Source organism: Euprymna scolopes, chromosome 25 (assembly GCF_053919585.1).
Source record: "Euprymna scolopes isolate OS-2025 chromosome 25, ASM5391958v1, whole genome shotgun sequence".
NCBI classification, from domain to species: domain Eukaryota; kingdom Metazoa; phylum Mollusca; class Cephalopoda; order Sepiida; family Sepiolidae; genus Euprymna; species Euprymna scolopes.
Window position 1 is genome coordinate 31,830,141 of NC_136506.1, and position 17,564 is coordinate 31,847,704.

A 17,564-nucleotide genomic window follows, 5' to 3' on the forward strand; every position below is an offset into this window, starting at 1 on the left:
TTTTAAAACGTCCACAAAAATATAAATATATTTACCTGCTGTGGTAGTTTTCGTTGTAGATGTTGTTATTGGAGATGCTGAAAAAGAAATATATAGATTCAATAGCAATATTATTGGAAAAATTGTTCAAAGTTTTATTAGTCATTCTAATACAAAAACTACATATTTTATCTGATAATATTCATGCATCTATAGAACTTGTAAGTAATTTTGGTAATTTCGGTTATTCATTAATCAGATTAAAATGATATATAATGTCAGCATTCAGAGATAACTTGATCGATTGGAATTTGGACAAGGATGAGTTTGATTAACAAATAAGATGAGTTGATCCGTATAACATAAAGTTAACTGAAAATAATTCTGCTGAGAATTGAATGTATCTATAGATGAAACGATTATTGTAGGCATATTATAACCGATATATTCGATGTACAATATAAGTATTTCACTTTAGGAAGTTATCAAAATATATTTAGAAACTATTTTCTACTTGTTAGGATTATGCTGGGCAAGTTGGAGTAAATAGTACAACTATAAGTAATAATAATAGCTATTTTCTTTTCCAAAAATAGTTGATATAGAAATAAAGGTGCATTGATAGTCTAATTAATAAAGTGCACATGATATGAATTGAAAAATAAAGGTAAAACATTATCCTTTAGGAATATGAAATGTCCTTACTTGGCAAATGGAAACATGCTTCAACATCCAGCCATACTTTGTAGTTTGGATTCTGATCATCTTCTTTTTCTTCCAAAATCACCTTGATTGCAGTCACTTTGTCAAATGTAGTTGAGATGAATGGCCCAGTGATTTTATTGGCACCAGGAAGTGGTTCGAAATTTTCAGATCCTGGACGTTGTACAAGAATTGTGATTTTCTTTGCATTACCGCTAACATCAACCTTGATCAGTTCTACCCCTTCAGGGTCATCAGTCAGTTTAACTGTGATGCTGGGTGTCTGATCGTTGGAGTCAGTTGGTGCTGGTACACTCCATCCAGGGCCTTCAGGTCTCACATCACTTACAGGAGAGTTTGGTGTGTCTGGTGTTCCACTAATGTACTCATCAGGAATGAGGCTTTTATCATTCATACCCTTAGAAGACTCACATCGAACTGCAAACAAAAGTAAATCAATTTCACAAATATGTAGTTTATATAATTTAAACTTTTTACTCGTAGTGCAGAATTAAATATACATTTGTAAAGATAAAATCATTTTCATTATATTATTTAAAAATGTAATGATGAAAGTCAATTTTCAATTTAGAAATTTAGTTTACATAGTATGAATCAAAGAAGAACAAAACTCAAATCTTTAGCAGTTTTTCAATGAAAGTAACATATTAACACACATTTAATATAAGCAATGATAATATACAATAATTTTCAAAGTTTATGTCGACATATTTGATATGGAAGTAATTAATAAATCATAAGATATGTATTTTGTAAAATAATTTATACAATGTTCAAAATATAAATCCACTTACTTGGCGTAGTAGAAGTCATTTTAGTTGTTGAAGTTGTTGTTTTTGTTGTTTGAGATGCTGTAAATAAAGACATTAAAATAGCAATATTTGAAATAGAAATATTAAAAATTTTACGATTCATAAGTTATTCTAAGCGAGATACAAGGAAATGAATATTTTCATTGTTTCTATGAAAAAACAACATTATAAAGTAAATATTTATTATTTAAACAGAAAGAATTATTATTCACTAGACTACCCGTGACCCGTTGAGTCAGTATGTTCTATTAGCTATGGAATTCATGTATGAGCAGGACACTTGTGACGTAAAGAAAATAGTTTTCCTTTGACATAACAGAAACATTTCTATGAAAGTATATTAAAATGAAAAAAGAATATAGATAGATTTCTATGTGTCGTTCTGTGTAGATTATTTTTGAAAAGAAAAAATTACAGTTACTGAATTATAAGTGGTTGGCCATACTTACAGGTAAATGTGCACTGAACAGATACCATACTACTTATTATAGTTAAATTCAAATTTTGATATGTCTGCTTTTTTTTTTTTACATCGTTCATTTCTGTATCACGTTTAAGTTATTTTAAACTCCACTCTTCCCATGTTAAATAATAATTTCGAAATAATAACGTTAATATTTCAGCGTCCCAATTGTTTTTTTTTGTTTATTTTAAACAAACTCTTCCTATGTTAAATAATAATTTCGATATAATAACGTTAATATTTCAGCGTACCAATTGTTCTTTTGTGTTTTTTGCATTTAAATTATTAAAATAAATAATGGTTTATAATGTTTATTTTTTTTTAGATCGTTTTTTTTTGTGGATTACGTTCAAGTGTTTTTAAAGCCAACTCTTACAATGTTTAATAATAATTTCGAAATAATAATTTTAATATTTCAGTATGCAGGTCATGTGCGCATGCACAACCGAATGTCGCAAAACAGAAAGTGGGTTACATACATTGTTACAAGGTCATTTGAGTTTCATAATTATATAGATTAGTATATATACAGATAAGCATCTAATATCCTTACAACACTCTTTTTTATCCAAACCATTTTTTGTTTATTATATGCCTAATGGTCAGTAAATTATAGATATTTAGTTGTTTTACAACAGGTTTACCAATGATAGGGATAATATTTATACACACAGTATATAAAATATACATAAAAATTATGGCAAAATATTATGAAATGTCCTTACTTGGGAAATGGAAACATGCTTCAACATCCAAGTTTACTTTGTAGTTTGGATTCTGATCATCTTCTTTTTCTTCCAAAATCACCTTGATTGCAGTCACTTTGTCAAATGTAGTCGAGATGAATGGCCCAGTGATTTTATTGGCACCAGGAAGTGGTTCGAAATTTTCAGATCCTGGACGTTGTACAAGAATTGTGATTTTCTTTGCATTACCGCTAACATCAACCTTGATCAGTTCTACCCCTTCAGGGTCATCAGTCAGTTTAACTGTGATGCTGGGTTTCGGATCGTTGGAGTCAGTTGGTGCTGGTACAATCCATCCATCGCCTCCAGGTCTGACATCACTTACAGGAGAGTTTGGTGTGTCTGGTGTTCCAGTAATGTACTCATCAGGAATGAGGCTTTTATCATTCATACCCTTAGAAGACTCACACCGAACTGCAAACAAAAGTAAATCAATTTCACAAATTTGTAGTTTATATAATTTAAACTTTTTACTCATAGTACAGAATTAAATATATATTTGTGAAGATAAAATCATTTTCATTATATTATTTAAAAATGTAATGATGAAAGCCACTTTTCAATTTAGAAATTTAGTTTACATAGTATGAATAAAAGAAGAACAAAACTCTAATTTTTGGCAGTTTTCAGTGTAAGGGACATATTAACACTTATTCGATATAAGCAATAATTATATACAATAAATTTCAAAGTCAAAAAATATGTATTTTGTAAAATAATTTATATAATCTTTAGCAGTTTTTCAATGTAAGGGACATATTAACACAGATTCGAAACAAGATACAATAAATTTGAAAATTTATGTAGACAGATTTGATATGGACGTACTTAATAAATCATTAGTATATGTGTTTTGTACAATAATTTATGTAATGTTCAAAATATAAATCCACTTACTTGGTGTAGTTGTAGTAATAGTAGTCATTTTAGTTGTTGAAGTTGTTGTTTTAGATGCTGCAAATAAAGACATTAAAATAACAATATATGAGATGGAAATATTTAAAATATTACGATTCATAAATAAGTCATTCTAAGCAAAATACAAGGAAATTCATATTTTCATTGTTTCTATAAAAAAACAAAATTATAAAGTTAAGATTTGATTATTTAAACGGAAAAAATAATTATTTATTAGTATATATAAAGATAAGCATCTAATATCATAACAACATTCTTTTGTTATCTAAACCATTTTTTGTTTATTATATGCTAAATGGTCAGTAAATTAGAGATACTTAGTTGTTTTACAACAGGTTTACCAATTATAGGGATAATATTTATACACACAGTATGTAAAATATACATAAAAATTATGGCAAAATATTATGAAATGTCCTTACTTGGCAAATGGAAACATGCTTCAACATCCAAGTTTACTTCGTAGTTTGGATTCTGATCATCTTCTTTTTCTTCCAAAATTACCTTGATTGCAGTAACTTTGTCAAATGTAGTTGAGATGAATGGCCCAGTGATTTTATTGGCACCAGGAAGTGGTTCGAAATTTTCAGATCCTGGACGTTGTACAAGAATTGTGATTTTCTTTGCATTACCGCTAACATCAACCTTGATCAGTTCCACCCCTTCAGAGTCATCGGTCAGTTTAACTGTAATGCTGGGTTTCGGATTGTTGGGGTCAGTTGGTGCTAGTACAATCCATCCAGGGCCTTCAGGTCTGACATCACTTACAGGAGAGTTTGGTGTGTCTGGTGTTCCACTAATGTACTCATCAGGAATGAGGCTTTTATCATCCATACCTTTAGTAGATTCACATCGAACTGGAATTGGAACAAAAACAAAACAATAAGAAAATGTTCATTTAACAGTTGTATGTGAAAATAAAAATTACAAAATAAATTCATGGTCATATATCGCTAACGTACATTTAAAAATTTTGTTTTCAATGTTGGTAAAATATTAATGAAACAAGAGAAAGAAGAAGACATATTACGTTTAAGAATTTTTTACATGAAAATTTGTATTTTATATTATTTGGAATATTCAGATCATTCTTTTTATATTTGTTGTTATAATCAGAAATTTTGTTTGATGTAACAGTCGTCCTTTTTTCAGTTGCACATATTGTCAAATTGTGTTAATTATGAATAATTTAATTTCTCACTTGATGTTGTTGAAGTGGGACCTGATGTTGTTGAAGTACGTCCTGATGTTGTTGATGTACGTCCTGATGTTGTTGAAGTAGGTCCTGATGTTGTTGAAGTACGTCCTGATGTTGTCGTGATTTTAGGTGTCACTGTAAGAAGGAAGAAAATTAAGAAAATTTTGTTACATGTTAAATTTGTTTAAAAGATTTAATGCAGATCATATAGTAAATAAGTACAAATCAGCAAGCAACAAATGTGACGTACGTATTGTATATTAGATAATGTACAGTGAATATTGTATAATTGATATTACTTATATAAGAAATGGGGTATGAAATCTATTTTTCTCTTTTTCGTCTGTCCTTCCATTTAACCTTTTCTCGGAAACCACGAGTCTGACGAGGGCGAAATTTTGTATGGACTTTTCTTATGATAAGGTGCAGTGAATAAAGTATGATGGTGTCCATTTGCTGTCCAGTTAAGAATTAAAGGAAAGGTATTAATAGGGATTAGTATTTAATGCAAACACGAGCACAAATGAAACTATATTCAACTAGCAATTTGATATAAAACACCCATTATCAATCAGCAGGCTCCAAATTTTCCTCGTTCTTATTGAACTAAAAAGTCTAGTGGTGTGTAACGCAAATAAGTTCTCGTATATAAGTGTAGAGGCTATTATGGTTAATATGAAGCAGATTGTAAACAGTGAGGACTGTATAGTTTAGTGGATATTACTGATATTAGAAATTGAATATTTAAAAGTGTTATTGTATTGTGAATATTACTTATGTAAGATGATAATCTATTATATTTAGAAAGTAATTATTGCTGATTGTTTCTGTAGTCCATTCGAATTTCTAACACCACTTTCACTCATGTTAAATATCTTTATATAGTGTTAAGTGTATTTAGTTTTTGCATGAGGCAAACTATGCAATGAAACAATATGTATATATATCCGGCAAAAAAAGAAAGATAATTATAGCAAGACATTTATTAAGGCAATATGATTGTAATGATATATATATCTCAAAGTATGATGTAAGTTTGCAATGTATATTTCCTTAATTACTGAATGTTTGTAAAGCTACATATGTTAATTAGAATACGGTTATGGAGTAGTCTCCTATTTTACCTGTTATTGTTGGGGTTCCTGTTGAAGTGGATCCAGTTGTTGGTCCAGGTCCTATAAGGTAAATACATTATTGTATTAAAATAATTTGTAAATATTATATGCCAATGTTGAATGAATTAATAAAATAAAGAGAAATGATTCTTGAATAATAAATTAAATTTAACTCTAGTGCATGAGAAATAAATAAAACAATTGGAAATATGTGTTCCCATATAGTTGATTTTCGTAGACATTTGGTATGTTTCATTTACTTATTATGGTTCATTTAAGTTTAATTGAAATAGTAAACTAAAAACATTTATTCCAAATTTCATGGTATACTTGTTGCTTTTGGTTACACTCACTGATTATCATCTTGTAAATCCTTCTTTTGAAACTAGAGACATGGAATATATTAGCATATTGAAATTAAAAAACTACATGGGTGTATGATCCATTTTCTTACAGAGGTTATCGGTGATGTAGGGCAAGCCGAGGTTAGAAAACAGGAAGTACTGAATTATTAAAGTTTACAATCAATGGCAGATCCACTAATGCAGAATAATTTTAGATCGGTATAACACTCTGAGCGAATATAAGCAAGGTAACTGCTTCATTCTCAAGTGTAAAAGAAGGAGAAATTAGGAATAGCCTATACTAAAATTACACTGTTATCGACCCTTCTACAAACTATATGACAATGAGAAATTTTATGTCTTAACCAGTCTTAGAATTAGATTTATTCAAAGAAAACAAATTTAAATTTCTATCACAAATTATGAATGGATCTTCAGTTAATACTATCTTTTCTTGCTTAATTTTGAGTTGAGTATGAAAAAAACATTTAAAGAAACCCGAATTTAGATCAAATTTCTGTTTCCTAAAAGGACGAAAAATAACAAGGACTAGCTAAAAAGTCAAGATATTTTTAACATGAATAGAGTGAACACCCATTTAAAAAGTGAAAAGATATTTGAATTTATAAATATTTTGTTCATGAAATGATTTTCTAATTAGACGACATCCAATAAGAATTTTAAATAAAATAATGATTTAAAACTAAACTAATATTTGATTAAATTTATTTTCTTAGAAATTGCACGAAACATAACAATAAATCCTGAAACGTTGTGTGTTAGGACATTTTTAAAATGTCCACAAAAATATGAATATATTTACCTGCTGTGGTAGTTTTCGTTGTAGATGTTGTTATTGGAGATGCTGAAAAAGAAATATATACATTCAATAGCAATATTGTTGGAAAAATTGTTCAAAGTTTTATAAGTTATTAATTATTCTAATAAAAAAAACTACATATTTTATCTGATAATATTCATGCATCTATAGAATTTGTAAGTAATTTTGGTAATTTCTGTTATACATTAATCAGATTAAAATGATATATAATGTCAGCATTCAGAGATAACTTGATCGATTGGAATTTGGACAAGGATGAGTTTGATTAACAAATAAGATGAGTTGATCCGTATAACATAAAGTTAACTGAAAATAATTCTGCTGAGAATTGAATGTATCTATAGATGAAACGATTATTGTAGGCATATTATAACCGATATATTCGATGTACAATATAAGTATTTAACTTTAGGAAGTTATCAAAATATATTTAGAAACCATTTTCTACTTGTTAGGATTTTGCAGGGCAATTTAGAGTAAATAGTACAACTATAAGTAATAATAATAGCTATTTTCTTTTCCAAAAATAGTTGATATAAAAAAGAAAAGCTACATTGATAGTCTAATTAATAAAGTGCCCATGATATGAATTGTTAGAATAGAGATAAAAGATTATCCTTGAGGAATATGAAATATCCTTACTTGGCAAATGGAAACATGCTTCAACATCCAAGTTTACTTTGTAGTTTGGATTCTGATCATCTTCTTTTTCTTCCAAAATCACCTTGATTGCTGTCACTTTTTCAAATGTAGTTGAGATGAATGGTCCAGTGATTTTATTGGCACCAGGAAGTGGTTCAAAATTTTCAGATCCTGGACGTTGTACAAGGATTGTGATTTTCTTTGCATTACCGCTAACATCAACCTTGATCAGCTCTACCCCTTCAGAGTCATCGGTCAGTTTAACTGTGATGCTGGGTTTCGGATCGTTGGAGTCAGTTGGTGCTGGTACAATCCATCCATCGCCTCCAGGTCTGACATCACTTACAGGAGAGTTTGGTGTGTCTGGTGTTCCACTAATGTACTCATCCGGGATGAGACTTTTATCATTCATACCCTTAGAAGACTCACATCGAACTGCAAACAAAAGTAAATCAATTTCACAAATTTGTAGTTGATATAATTTAAACGTTTTACTCGTAGTACAGAATTTAATATACATTTGTAAAGATAAAACCATTTTCATTATATTATTTAAAAATGTAATGATGAAAGCAACATTTTAATTTAGAAATTTAGTTTACATAGTATGAATCGAAGAAGAACAAGACTCTAATCTTTAGCAGTTTTTCAATGTAAGAGACGTATTAACACAGATTACATATAAACAATAAAAATATACAATAAATTCCAAAATTCATGTCGACATATTTCATATGGAAGTGATTAATAAATCATGAAATACGTATTTTGTAAAATAATTTATACAATATTCAAAATATAAATCCACTTACTTGGTGTAGTAGTAGTCATTTTAGTTGTTGAAGTTGTTGATTCTGTTGTTTTAGATGCTGCAAATAAAGACATTAAAATAGCAATATTTTAAATAGAAATATTAAAAATGTTATAATACATAGATAAGTCATTCTAAGCAAAATACAAGGAAATTCATATTTTCATTGTTTCTATAAAAAACAACATTATAAAGTTACAATTTGATTATTTCAACAGAAAGAATTATTATTTACTAGACTACCCGTGACCCGTTGGATAAGTATGTTATATTAGTTATGGAATTCATGTATGAGCGTGAAACTTGTGACGTAAAGAAAATAGTTTTTTCTTTGACATAACAGAAACATTTCTATGAAAGTATATTAAAATGAAAAAGGAATATAGATAGATTTCAATGAGTCGTTCTGTTTATTATAATTGATTATTTTTGAAAAAAAAATTACAGTTATTGAATTATAAGTGGTTGGCCATACTTACAGGTAAATATGCACTGAACAAATACCATACTACTTACTATAGTTACATTCAAATTTTGATATATCTGCTTTTTTTTTTACATCGTTCATTTCTGTATCACGTTTAAGTCATTTAAACTCCACTCTTCCATGTTAAATAATAATTTCGAAATAATAACATTAATATTTAAGCGTCCCAATTGTTCCTTTTTTTCTTTTCGCATTTAAATTATTCAAATAAACAATTGTTAATACTGTGTGCTTTTTTTTTTTTAGATCGGTCTTTTCTGGAGTACGTTTAAGTTTTTTTAAACACTCTTTGTCCCAGGTTAAATAATACTTTCGAAACAATAACGTTAATATTTCAGTGTGCAGGTCATGTGCGCATGCGCAACCGAATGTCGTTAAACGGAAAGTGGGTTACATACATTGTTACAAGGTCATTTCAGTTTTATAATTATATAGATTAGTATATATACAGATAAGCATCTAATATCATGACAACATTCTTTTTTATCTAAACCATTTATTGTTTATTATATGCCAAATTGTCAGTAAATTAGAGATACTTAGTTGTTTTACAACAGGTTTACCAATGACAGGGATAATATTTATACACACAGTATGTAAAATATGCATAAAAATTATGGCAAAATATTGTGAAATGTCCTTACTTGGCAAATGGAAACATGCTTCAACATCCAAGTTTACTTTGTAGTTTGGATTCTGATCATCTTCTTTTTCTTCCAAAATTACTTTGATTGCAGTCACTTTGTCAAATGTAGTTGAGATGAATGGCCCAGTGATTTTATTGGCACCAGGAAGTGGTTCGAAATTTTCAGATCCTGGACGTTGTACGAGAATTGTGATTTTCTTTGCATTACCGCTAACATCAACCTTGATCAGTTCCACCCCTTCAGGGTCATCAGTCAGTTTTACTGTAATGCTGGGTTTTGGATCGTTGGAGTCAGTTGGTGCTGGTACAATCCATCCAGGGCCTTCAGGTCTGACATCAGTTAGAGGAGAGTTTGGTGTGTCTGGTGTTCCACTAATGTACTCATCAGGAATGAGACTTTTATCATTCATACCCTTAGAAGACTCACACCGAACTGCAAACAAAAGTAAATCAATTTCACAAATTTGTAGTTTATATAATTTAAACGTTTTACTCGTAGTACTGAATTAAATATACATTTATAAAGATAAAATCATTTTCAATATGTTATTTAAAAATGTAATGATGAAAGCCACTTTTTAATTTAGAAATTTAGTATGAATTAAAGAAGAATTAAACTCTAATGTTTAGAAGATTTCAATGTAAGGGACATATTTCCACAGATTCGATATAAAATACAATAAATTTCACAATTTATGTAGACAGATTTGATATGGACGTACTTAATAAATCATAAATATATTTTTTGTAAAATAATTTATACAATGTTCAAAATATAAATTAACTTACTTGGTGTAGTAGCAGTAGTAGTAATAGTAGTCATTTTAGTTGTTGATGTTGTTTGAGATGCTGCAAATAAAGACATTAAAATAGCAATATTTGTAATAGAAATATTAAAAATTTTGCGATTCATAGATAATTTATTCTAAGCAAAATACAAGGAAATTCATATTTTCATTGTTTCTATAAAAAACAACATCATAAATTAAAAATTTGATTATTTAACGGAAAAAATTATTATTTATTAGTATATATAAAGATAAGCATCTAATATCATAACAACATTCTTTATTTAATCTAAACCATTTTTTGTTTATTATATGCCAAATGGTCAGTAAATTAGAGATACTTAGCTGTTTTACAACAAGTTTACCAATGACAGGGATAATATTTATACACACAGTATGTAAAATATGCATAAAAATTATGGCAAAATATTGTGAAATGTCCTTACTTGGCAAATGGAAACATGCTTCAACATCCAAGTTTACTTTGTAGTTTGGATTCTGATCATCTTCTTTTTCTTCCAAAATTACTTTGATTGCAGTCACTTTGTCAAATGTAGTTGAGATGAATGGCCCAGTGATTTTATTGGCACCAGGAAGTGGTTCGAAATTTTCAGATCCTGGACGTTGTACAAGAATTGTGATTTTCTTTGCATTACCGCTAACATCAACCTTGATCAGTTCCACCCCTTCAGAGTCATCGGTCAGTTTAACTGTAATGCTGGGTTTCGGATTGTTGGGGTCAGTTGGTGCTGGTACAATCCATCCAGGGCCTTCAGGTCTCACATCACTTACAGGAGAGTTTGGTGTGTCTGGTGTTCCACTAATGAAAGCATCAGGAATGAGGCTTTTATCATCCATACCTTTAGTAGATTCACATCGAACTGGAATTGGAACAAAACCAAAACAATAAGAAAATGTTCATTTAATAGTTGTATGTGAAAATAAAAATTACAAAATAAATCCATAGTAATATATCGCTAACATAGACTTAAAAATATGTTTTCAATGTTGGTAAAATATTAATGAAACAAGAGAAAGAAGAAGACATATTGCGTTTAAGACTTTTTTACATGAAAATTGATATTTTGTATTATTTGGAATATTCAGATCATTCTTTTTATATTTGTTGTTATATTCAGAAATTTTGTTTGATGTAACGGTCGTCCTTTTTTCAGTTGCATCTATTGTCGAATTGTGTTGATTATGAATTATTTAATTTCTCACTTGATGTTGTTGAAGTAGGTCCTGATGTTGTTGAAGTAGGTCCTGATGTTGTTGATGTACGTCCTGATGTTGTGGTGATTTTAGGTGTCACTGTAAGAAGGAAGAAAATTAAGAAAATTTTGTTACATGTTAAATTTGTTTAAAAGATTTAATGTTGATGATATAGTTAACAACTACAAATCAGCAAGCAACAATGGTGACGTACGGATTGTATATTAGATAATATAAAATGAATATTGTATAATTGATATTATTTATATAAGAAATGGGGTATGAAATCTATATTTCTCTTTTTTGACTGTCTTTCAATTTAACCTTTTTATCAAAAACCACTAGTCTGATGAGGGCTAAATTTTGTATGGACTCTTTTGTTTGTAAGGTGCAGAGAATTTAGTATGATGGTATCCATTCGCTGTACGGTTAAGAATTAAAGATATAAATAGGGATCAGTATTTAATGCAAACACCAGCACAAATGAAACCATATTCAACTTGCAATTTGATATAAAGCACACATTATAAGTCAACAAGCTTGAAATTTTCCTCGTTCTTATTGAATTAAAAAGTATAGTAGTAGTAGTGTGTAACGCAAATAAGTCCGGGTATATAAGTGTAGAGGCTATTATGATTAATATGAAGTAGATTGTAAACAGTGAGGACTGTATAGTTTAGTGTGTATTACTGATATTAGAAATTGAATATTTCATAGTGTTATTGTATTGTGAATATTACTTATGTAAGATGATAATCTATTATATTTAGAAAGTAATTATTGCTGATTGTTTCTGTAGTCCATTCAAATTCCTAACACCACTTTCACTCATGTTGAATATCTTTATATAGTGTTAAGTGTATTTAGTTGTTGTATGAGGCAAACTATGCCATGAAAAAATATGTATACATATCCGGCAAAAAAAGAAACATAATTATAGCAAGATATTTATTAAGACAATATGATTGTAATAATATAAATATCTCAAAGTATGATGTAAGTTTGCAACTTGTAGAAAAATGTATCTTTTCCTCAATTAGTGAATGTTTGTAAAGCTATATATGTTAATTAGAATACGGTTATGGAGTAGTCTCCTATTTTACCTGTTATTGTTGGCGTTCCTGTTGAAGTGGAACCAGTGGTTGGTCCAGGTCCTATAAGGTAAATACATTATTGTATTAGAATAGTTTGTAAATATTATATGCCAATGTTGAATGAGTTAATAAAATAAAGAGAAATTATTGTTGAATAATAAATTAAAATTTTACTCTAGTGCATGAGAAATAAATAAAACAATTGGAAATATGTGTTCCCATATAGTTGATTTTCGTAGACATTTGTTATGTTTCATTTACTTATTATAGTTCATTTGAGTTTAATTGAAATAGTAAAGTAAAAACATTTATTCCAAATTTCATGGTATACTTGTTGCTTTTGGTTACACTCAATGATTATCATCTTGTAAATCCTTTTTTTGAAACTAGAGACATGGAATATATTAGCATATTGAAATTAAAAAACTACATGGGTGTATGATTCATTTTCTTACAGAGATTATCGGTGATGTAGGGCAAGCCGAGGTCAGAAAACACGAAGTACTGGATTATTAAAGTTAACCATCAATGGCAGATCCACTAATGCAGAACTGCAAGGTAACTGCTTCATTCTCAAGTGTAAAAGAAGGAGAAACTAGGAATAGCCTATGCTAAAATTACACTGTTATCGACCCTTCTACAAACTATATGATGATAATGGGAAATTTTATGTCTCAACCAGCCTTAGAATTAGATTTATTTAAAGAAAACAAATTTAAATTTCTATCACAAATTATGAACGGATCTTCAGTTAATACTATCTTTTCTTGCTTGATTTTGAGTTGAGTATGAAAAAAACATTTAAAGAAACCCGAATTTAGATCAAATTTCTGTTTCCTAAAAGGACGAAAAATAACAAGGACTAGCTAAAAAGTGAAGATATTTTAACATGAATAGAGTGAACACCCATTTAAAAAGTGAAAAGATATTTGAATTCATAAATATTTTGTTCATGAAATGATTTTCTAATCAGACGACATCCAATAAGAATTTAAAATAAAATAATGATTTAAAACTAAACTAATATTTGATTAAATTTATTTTCTTAGAAATTGCACGAAACATATCAATAAATCCTGAAACGTTGTGTGTTAGGAATTTTTTTTAAATGTCCACAAAAATATAAATATATTTACCTGCTGTGGTAGTTTTCGTTGTAGATGTTGTTATTGGAGATGCTGAAAAAGAAATATATACATTCAATAGCAATATTGTTGGAAAATTTGTTCAAAGTTTTATTAGTTATTAATCATTCTAATACAAAAAACTACATCTTTTATCTGATAATATTCATGCATCTATAGAATTTGTAAGTAATTTTGGTAATTTCTGTTATACATTAATCAGATTAAAATGATATATAATGTCAGCATTCAGAGATAACTTGATCGATTGGAATTTGGACAAGGATGAGTTTGATTAACAAATAAGATGAGTTGATCCGTATAACATAAAATTAACTGAAAATAATTCTGCTGAGAATTGAATGTATCTATAGATGAAACGATTATTGTAGGCATATTATAACCGATATATTCGATGTACAATATAAGTATTTCACTTTAGGAAGTTATCAAAATATATTTAGAAACTATTTTCTACTTGTTAGGATTTTGCAGGGCAATTTAGAGTAAATAGTACAACTATAAGTAATAATAATAGCTATTTTCTTTTCCAAAAATAGTTGATATAAAAATAATGGCACATTGATAGTCTAATTAATAAAGTGTCAATGATATGAATTGCTAAAATAGAGATAAAACATTATCCTTGAGGAATATGAAATGTCCTTACTTGGCAAATGGAAACATGCTTCAACATCCAAGTTTACTTTATAGTTTGGATTCTGATCATCTTTTTCTTCCAAAATCACCTTGATTGCAGTGACTTTGTCAAATGTAGTTGAGATGAATGGCCCAGTGATTTTATTGGCACCAGGAAGTGGTTCGAAATTTTCAGATCCTGGACGCTGTACAAGAATTGTGATTTTCTTTGCATTACCGCTAACATCAACCTTGATCAGTTCTACTCCTTCAGGGTCATCGGTCAGTTTTACTGTGATGCTGGGTTTTGGATCGTTGGAGTCAGTTGGTGCTGGTACACTCCATCCAGGGCCTTCAGGTCTCACATCACTTACAGGAGAGTTTGGTGTGTCTGGTGTACCACTAATGTACTCATCAGGAATGAGACTTTTATCATTCATACCCTTAGAAGACTCACATCGAACTGCAAACAAAAGTAAATCAATTTCACAAATTTGTAGTTTATATAATTTAAACGTTTTACTCGTAGTACAGAATTAAATATACATTTGTAAAGATAAAATCATTTTCAATATGTTATTTAAAAAGTAATGATGAAAGCAACTTTCAATTTAGGAATTTTGTATGAATCAAAGAAGAACAAAACTCTAATTTTTAGCAGTTTTTCAATGTAAGGGACATATTAACACAGATTCGATATAAGATACAATAAATTTCACAATTTATGTAGACAGATTTTATATGGACGTAATTCATAAATCATGAAATATGTATTTTGTAAAATAATTTATACAATTATCAAAATATAAATCCTCTTACTTGGTGTAGTAGCAGTAGTAGTAATAGTAGTCATTTTAGTTGTTGAAGTTGTTGTTTGAGATGCTGAAAATAAAGACATTAAAATAGCAATATTTGAGATAGAAATATTTAAAATTTTACGATTTATAAATAAGTTATTCTAAGTAAAATACAAGGAAATTCATATTTTCATTGTTTCTATAAAAAAAAAACAGCATTATAAAGTTAAGATTTGATTATTTAATGGAAAGAATTATTATTTATTAGTATATATAAAGATAAGCATCTAATATCCTAACAATATTCTTTTTTTATCAAAACCATTTTTTGTGCATTATATGCGAAATGATTAGTAAATTAGAGATACTTAGTTGTTTTACAACAGGTTTACCAATGATAGGGATAATATTTATACACACAGTATGTAAAATATACATAAAAATTATGGCAAAATAATATGAAATGTCCTTACTTGGCAAATGGAAACATGCTTCAACATCCAAGTTTACTTTGTAGTTTGGATTCTGATCATCTTCTTTTTCTTCCAAAATTACTTTGATTGCAGTCACTTTGTCAAATGTAGTTGAGATGAATGGTCCTGTAATTTTATTGCCACCAGGAAGTTGTTCGAAATTTTCAGATCCTGGACGTTGTACAAGAATTGTGATTTTCTTTGCATTACCGCTAACATCAACCTTGATCAGCTCTACCCCTTCAGAGTCATCAGTCAGTTTAACTGTGATGCTGGGTTTCGGATCGTTGGAGTCAGTTGGTGCTGGTACACTCCATCCAGGGCCTTCAGGTCTGACATCAGTTAGAGGAGAGTTTGGTGTGTCTGGTGTTCCAGTAATGTACTCGTCAGGAATGAGACTTTTATCATTCATACCCTTAGAAGACTCACATCGAACTGGAAACAAAAGTAAATCAATTACACAAATTTGTAGTTGATATAATTTAAACGTTTTACTCATAGTTCAGAATTAAATATACATTTGTAAAGATAAAACCATTTTCATTATATTATGTAAAAATGTAATGATGAAAGCAGCATTTTAATTTAGAAATTTAGTTTACATAGTATGAATCGAAGAAGAACAAGACTCTAATCTTTAGCAGTTTTTCAATGTAAGAGACGTATTAACACAGATTACGTATAAACAATAAAAATATACAATAAATTCCAAAATTCATGTCGACATATTTCATATGGAAGTGATTAATAAATCATGAAATACGTATTTAGTAAAATAATTTATACAATATTCAAAATATAAATCCACTTACTTGGTGTAGTAGTAGTAGTAGTAGTAGTAGTAATAGTAGTCATTTTAGTTGTTGAAGTTGTTGTTTGAGATGCTGCAAATAAAAACATTAAAAAAGCAATATTTTAAATAGAAATATTAAAAATTTCAAGATTCATAATCATTCGAAGCGAAATACAAGGAAATGAATATTTTCATTGTTTCTATAAAAAAAACCAACTTTATAAAGTAAAAATTGATTATTTAAACCGAAAGGATTATTATTCACTAGACTACCCGTGACTCGTTGGGTCAGTATTGTATATAAGTATGGAATTCATGTATGAGCGTGACACTTTTGACGTATAGAAAATAGTTTTCTTTTGACATAACAGAAACATTTCTATGAAAGTGTATTAAAATGAAAAAAGAATATAGATAGATTTCTATGAGTCATATTGTTTAGATTATTTTTGAAAAAAAAAATTACAGTTATTAAATTATAAGTGGTTGGCCATACTTGCAGGTAAATGTGCACTGAACAGATACCATACTACTTATTATAGTTAAATTCAAATTTTGATATGTCTGCTTTTTTTTGACATCGTTCATTTCTGTATCACGTTTAAGTTATTTTAAACTCCACTCTTCCCATGTCAAATAATAATATCGAAATAATAACGTTAATATTTAAGCGTCCCAATTGTTCTTTTTTTTTTTTTGGTTCATTTTAAACCAACTCTTCCTATGTTAAATAATAATTGTGATAAAATAACGCTCAAATTTCAGCGTACCTATTCTTTTTTTTTTTTTTTTGCATTTAAATGATTCAAATAAACAATTGTTAATAATGTCTATTTTTTTTTTTTTAGATTGTTTATTTGTGGATTACGTTCAAGTGTTTTTAAACCCCACTCTTCCGATGTCACATAATAATTTC

General features: G+C 28.7%; 1 protein-coding gene across 1 annotated transcript in view; it reads right to left on the reverse strand.

Annotated features, from left to right (window-relative positions):
• The window catches only part of LOC145247313 (uncharacterized), a 558,870-nt gene that overhangs the window by 148,417 nt on the left and 392,889 nt on the right, over nt 1–17,564 (reverse strand). Inside the window, exons 267-287 of the mRNA XM_080108949.1 lie at nt 16,668–16,739; nt 15,856–16,290; nt 15,405–15,467; nt 14,617–15,048; nt 13,959–14,000; nt 12,832–12,882; nt 11,738–11,827; nt 10,960–11,394; nt 10,515–10,574; nt 9,724–10,158; nt 8,594–8,650; nt 7,782–8,216; nt 7,122–7,163; nt 5,964–6,014; nt 4,843–4,974; nt 4,064–4,498; nt 3,621–3,677; nt 2,703–3,137; nt 1,497–1,553; nt 685–1,119; nt 36–77 (exon numbers count right to left, since the gene is read on the reverse strand). Coding sequence (XP_079965075.1) covers nt 36–77; nt 685–1,119; nt 1,497–1,553; nt 2,703–3,137; nt 3,621–3,677; nt 4,064–4,498; nt 4,843–4,974; nt 5,964–6,014; nt 7,122–7,163; nt 7,782–8,216; nt 8,594–8,650; nt 9,724–10,158; nt 10,515–10,574; nt 10,960–11,394; nt 11,738–11,827; nt 12,832–12,882; nt 13,959–14,000; nt 14,617–15,048; nt 15,405–15,467; nt 15,856–16,290; nt 16,668–16,739 — 4,293 coding nt within the window. The remainder of the gene's footprint in view (nt 1–35; nt 78–684; nt 1,120–1,496; nt 1,554–2,702; nt 3,138–3,620; nt 3,678–4,063; nt 4,499–4,842; nt 4,975–5,963; nt 6,015–7,121; nt 7,164–7,781; nt 8,217–8,593; nt 8,651–9,723; nt 10,159–10,514; nt 10,575–10,959; nt 11,395–11,737; nt 11,828–12,831; nt 12,883–13,958; nt 14,001–14,616; nt 15,049–15,404; nt 15,468–15,855; nt 16,291–16,667; nt 16,740–17,564) is intronic.